The sequence below is a fragment of the Camponotus vicinus genome, unplaced genomic scaffold, assembly GCF_025532165.1.
Source record: "Camponotus vicinus isolate PSW18456_S1 unplaced genomic scaffold, iyCamVici1.0 SCAF_5, whole genome shotgun sequence".
Lineage (NCBI taxonomy): Eukaryota > Metazoa > Arthropoda > Insecta > Hymenoptera > Formicidae > Camponotus > Camponotus vicinus.
In genome coordinates this window covers 15,585,854-15,591,164 of record NW_028141977.1, presented here as the reverse complement: position 1 = coordinate 15,591,164, position 5,311 = coordinate 15,585,854, and the positions used below count along the sequence as shown (strand labels likewise).

General features: G+C 30.7%; 2 protein-coding genes and 1 long non-coding RNA gene across 10 annotated transcripts in view; 2 read left to right on the top strand and 1 right to left on the bottom strand.

Moving 5' to 3' along the window:
* LOC145971733 (uncharacterized) overlaps positions 1-5,311 on the bottom strand; it is a 136,532-nt gene that overhangs the window by 14,225 nt on the left and 116,996 nt on the right. For 3 of the 8 annotated variants that reach the window (XR_014438963.1, XR_014438957.1, XR_014438956.1), the window contains one exon: positions 3,638-4,303. The exons of the other annotated variants lie outside the window; for them this stretch is intronic. This is a non-coding gene — a long non-coding RNA (uncharacterized LOC145971733). Of the gene's footprint in view, positions 1-3,637; positions 4,304-5,311 lie in introns of those variants that run through there. 8 annotated transcript variants of the gene reach the window in all.
* On the top strand, positions 1,849-3,964 carry Dnaaf6 (Dynein axonemal assembly factor 6). Its single transcript, XM_083099698.1, has 3 exons — positions 1,849-1,973; positions 3,124-3,332; positions 3,833-3,964. Exons 1-3 carry the CDS (start codon positions 1,859-1,861, stop codon positions 3,962-3,964), a joined length of 456 nt encoding a protein of 151 aa, XP_082955824.1. The 5' UTR covers positions 1,849-1,858.
* LOC145971729 (cysteine-rich venom protein kaouthin-2) overlaps positions 4,177-5,311 on the top strand; it is an 81,542-nt gene continuing 80,407 nt past the window's right edge. The window contains exon 1 of the mRNA XM_083099692.1: positions 4,177-4,311. The gene's annotated coding sequence lies outside the window, so the exon portion shown is untranslated. The remainder of the gene's footprint in view (positions 4,312-5,311) is intronic.

Here is a 5,311-nt window from a genome sequence, read left to right as displayed (position 1 = left end):
CGAGTTGTTTATTTAGAGATATCCTTTTTATATTCACTCCTATTATTATTTATTTATCTAATACTATCATGGATAATTCAACTTGTTATATCATTGTTATTTTGATTCGCATTATACATATTTTTGTTCCTATTAAATAAAAAATCTGCAATTTATATCAAGTTTGTAAGCATTGACTAAGCAAATAACTTGAAAAGATAAAATTTAGATTGATTTTTAAAAGACATGGAGTATTTTAATATATTTTATTATATTTATTTTAATTCCTAAAAATGTAATAAATTTACGCATAAATTGCATTTACATGGCAATAGTATATTGGTGATCAATAGGTTTAATAATATTTTATTATAAATATTATCAATTATGTGAATGCAAAATTTTGATTAAAAACGAATTTTTAAATATTTTAAATAATAAATTTACTTGATTAAAAACGAATAATTAAATTTAAATTCTATATAAGAATTAGTAAATTTTTAGTTATTGTATCTTTTATACCGCACAACAATTTTATTACATGATATTTTTCAAAAATCTCGAATTTTAAATAATTAGGATTTAATGAAATTAAATAATTAAAAAAAATTCAAAATAATATAAAAATATTAATTGAAAAATTCCAAAATTCACAAAAAAATACAACATATACAATAGCTTTAATTAGTATATAGATTCAAGACGATATAAAAAGATAATATTGTATTGTATTTTATACTAAATTAATACATTTCTCAATTCGACTATAATTAGTATAAAATACAATAATGTATTGTATTTTATACTAATTATAGTCCAATTAAAGAAAGTTAAAACACCTAACAATAAGAATAATAAAAAAAAATTGAGTTACTGATTTACTTGTATGAAATGAAGAAGAAATAATTTGTTGCATATAAAATGAGTTTTTATTTTATTTATATTTTTACTTTTTTTAATTTATTAATAATATTTTTATGTAACTGAGAGAAATCTGTGAACGGTTATAGTGGCATATGTATATTTCGCGGAATGTTTATCTTAGTATGGAAACAAACCAAACGGTGATTTTATCAGCAGTCGAAAAATGATAGCTACGTAGTTTCGCATAATTTATAATAATCATAGATGGCGATATTAAACGAGGGAAACAATTTCCATAGAACCATCTTTTCTCTGTTCGAACGGATATTTCGTAGAAAGTCGCAATTAATTCGATTATTGTTAACGCAACGACATTGGATAAACTTGGTAAGTTTTAAATCGATTTATTTCAAAACCGCTTGTTTATTTTGAAGGATTGATTACTCGCGAGCGAAATAACTTATTCAAACTTAACCTTCTTTGTCAAAGACATCTCGCGTGATTTATACTTCGATACCAAACACCCGCGATAATGATTCTAATGCTCTCTTGTTTTTTCTATTCATTTATATATTTAATTTTCTCCTCTTTTTTATCTTTTATTAAAAAGTTTTTGTTGTAGGTTTTTTTGAATCTACATGTGACACGTGTCGTGAAATTTAATCGGAAAGTTCTGTAATTTTTAATCTTTTATAATTGAAAAAGCTTTCTCTCTCTCTCTCTCTCTCTCTCTCTCTCTCTCTCTCTTCCTCTTTGATGACACATATTGCAGCGAGTTATCGGCAATTTTATTTCTCTCTTGTGACATGATAACAAATAAAATTTTATAGTTTTATGTTGAAGTAATAATAAACAGCTGTTTTGTTCGCCGCGCGCGTGATATGTCAAGTGTGGAATTTATCGGTCGGGTCAATTCAAATTGACCGCCTTTTATTGTCGGCAAACCGCGAATGTGTTGCCATAACGACGGCAGTTTGTTGTTACCTTCATAGTGAATTATCTGTCGCGCGTCGCGATGGACGGGTGTTTCAGTCCGAGGGATTTACAGGCGTTACAGAATTTAATTTGCCCGTCCAAGGATGATTCCGACGTCGAGGACGATTTACCGCAAGCGGGCGCGAGAAAGTTAGGTACGTTTACGCTTACAAAACCGATTGATTATGAAAGTAAAGTGAAATTCGTTATTGCAACGCGCCAGCCAATTTTCCACGAGCAATTTCAAGCTGAGCTCGCTTCCGCTGAAATCTCATTGCGTTTAATTTAATGTATTGTTCGGGATATTATTTCTGGCCGAGAGTAAAAGAGCTGCAATTATATGCGATATATTAATTAGCGTACAAAACTATAAATATAATAAATGCGCGGGCGTGCATATTTCGTATATAGGGTGTCTCAAAATTATCCATGATATCTTCTTAGTAACTGATTCTCTGATCGATTTAGAAATAATTTTTCCTTAGTGAAGAAATCGATAAGCGATTAAAAGGAAGATTTTTTGTTAATTATACTTTGTGAAAAATTTAACAAAATTACATTTTTTAAATTAATTTTAAATGGAGTTTATTTTAATAGAAATTTAATTTGAGGGGTTTAGAATGATATATGATGGAAACAAATTAGAAATTTGGAAAAAATCATATCTTTCGATAATAATAACGAAAAGAATGAAAATTAACAAGAGAATTTGCTATTAAAAAACATCCGGAGATTTTGGGACACTTTATATTCACGTTATTTCGACATTCGACATTTATTCATAATTACGGATCTGAAATTTATCGATTCGCAAAGAAGTAAAAAAAAAAGAAATAAAAAGAAATAAAAAAATAAAATAAAGAGAAAATAGAATTTTTTAAATATTCTCGTTTTAAGTAAATATGGCAAGATAAATGGCATCGACCGTATACATTATATTGATTGTAAACGAGTTTTTATATGCGATTCTATTTTTTATTCATAAATTAGCATCATTATGGATAATAATACTTTATGGGAGAACACATGTAACATAGCAATTAACACAACCTATTGTATAAATGCTGTCAATAATTAATTCTGATAAGATTTGTTGCGTTGAGATATCCACTACGTAACGCTATATGATTATAAATCATTATTATATATCCGTTTTGAATTACAGTTAATAAATAGCTTACACTTATGTGTGTTACGTTTCAAAGTAATATTCCATATTCCATATTATTCTACAATGAGTAATATTCTATATTCATAGGGAAATAAAATGACAATTAACGGAAAATGAAATATTTGAATTTTAAGGACCGGGCGATATTGGCGTCTCGGACGATCCTTCGCAGGATCTTGCAGCGACAGGACCACATGCGCCGCTTAAAGGCGCCGGCGATGATATTTGGCATCCTTCGGAAGCGCTTGATACTCGAAACACGCAGGATTATGACCCGAGACAGGTGCCCGAATACGAGATGAAATTCAAACAAGCAGTGACGGCGGAGGATGTTTATCTGGGAGTAAGCTTTACATTCTCTTTCTTTCTTTACAATATAAAGAGAATATATTTCGAATAAAATTAACAATATTCGCGTTTCATAATTCGCATACACACTATAGTTTGTATTTTCATTATAGACTTAAAAATGCAAAAATGGAGTTATTCTATACCTATTTTTATTTATGTAATAATTTTTTTACTTTAAATGTTATTATATGATATATATATACATAAAAATAAATTAAATATAAAGCAAATAATCTTTATTTCTGATGAAATATGGAACTTAAAAATGGATTTGCAAGTTGTAATTTTTTTGGGAAAATGAAATTAACTAAAAAGGGTAGAAATATAATCAAAGAATGCGATATATAAAACAACATAGATATTTAAAACTGCTCGATTATTTCTTCTTAAATCGAAGCTTTGTGCGAAACGCGAATACAATTTATTCCGATCGACACGTTACGTGTAAATCGCACAGCAAGTGGCCTTGAAGACGAACGAATTGTTATTTAGATGAGCTTTAAAACGCCAAGTACGGCATCCTGCGAATGGCTGACGGTGCTGGTAAAATTGCCTCAGGAAACGCGGGAAAATGTGGAGCTCTCCGTGGAATCCGAAGCGATCGACGTGCGCAGCTCAAGGTGAGACGGAAGATTTATCGTTGTAAGTCGCGTGATAGAAAGAGAGCGAAACTCTCGTACGTCGCGTTGGAGTCCGATCTGGCGTGACTTCGACAGGCGTGCGCGTGCTTTTACTTTCTTTGACAATTTTACGAGAGGCCGTAAATCTATCTGCCCAACGTAAAACTAAGTCACAATTTCAGATATCGGCTGCACCTACCTACACCGTATCCTGTGGATCCCAATGCGTCCTCTGCCAAGTGGCACAATGACACTTTTACCCTGGAAATCACCCTGAGGCTCGCGCGCGAACTGGATAACGTAAACTTTTGATTCTGCATAGTCTCTGGATCGCCGCTTCGACCTATCAAAGTAAGTTAACGCGACTTTATTATCTCCTCGAGGATGCTTTAAATTGAGTGATTAAATTTTGATGACGGATTCTGTCCTAACATGCAAGTTTGAAATAAATTTCTCTAGCACAAATACATTGCTCACGGAAGAAAATTCTTTTCTTCATCTTGCAATAAATATATATATATTGCTACTAATCCTGAAATTAAAATGTATCTATAGTAAATATCTTGATTTCAACAAAGAGCAAGATTTTCTTTTTTGTTTTTATGTGTTTGATTCTATGTTTAATTCTACAAAAAATCCTTTATTTTCGATTGCTTCTCTAATTAAAAAATATTGTTCTTGATATATCAGAAAATATAAGTTCAAAATATCTTGAAGCATGTTCTAAAATTTTATTTTATTCTAGTTTCTTTTAAATTATGAAAACCACATGTGTGTGTTTAAGGTGTCAAGTATAGTATAAAGTATATACAAGTATATACGAGTATAAATTTTCTCATGAACTGTACTATCGTAAATATATACAGCTGTTATAAAAATATAAACACAGCTAAATTATTTTTGTGACACGTGATCTCCGTTATATGAACACGTTTTATAATGCAAGGAGGAAGATGGAAAAGAGAAAGAGAGAGAAAGGGAGATGAGATCTCCGGTTTATCGAGAGATAGTTTATCATAAATCCCGTTATATCCTGATAGATTTTTCTTGCAACTTCGCACCACATGGTAGCGAGTAATCGACAACAAAATTGTATTTGCATTTTGTGTAATGCCGCGTCCTTGATTATACCATGCTTGTACGCTCGTTACGCGATGTTAATTTCCCTGCAAATGGCAAATTACACCTATAATCGTCGCGGATCGTTCATTATGCGCTAGCAATTATATCGTCGTTCCATCGCAAGAAAAACAGTAATATTGACAATGCAGAATATAGAGAAAATAGGATTGGTTGGATCAATCGTTGTAAGATAATGTCGTTTGAACTATAATACTTGACGAGATATTTC

What these genes read in the sequence shown, in the direction of transcription:
- Dnaaf6 (XM_083099698.1), top strand. Translation starts at nt 1,859, where the DNA reads ATGGACGGGTGTTTCAGTCCGAGGGATTTACAGGCGTTACAGAATTTA. An exon ending in AGCGGGCGCGAGAAAGTTAG is followed by an intron (nt 1,974 to 3,123) that starts GTACGTTTACGC and finishes TTGAATTTTAAG; the next exon opens with GACCGGGCGATATTGGCGTC. An exon ending in CGGAGGATGTTTATCTGGGA is followed by an intron (nt 3,333 to 3,832) that starts GTAAGCTTTACA and finishes ATTGTTATTTAG; the next exon opens with ATGAGCTTTAAAACGCCAAG.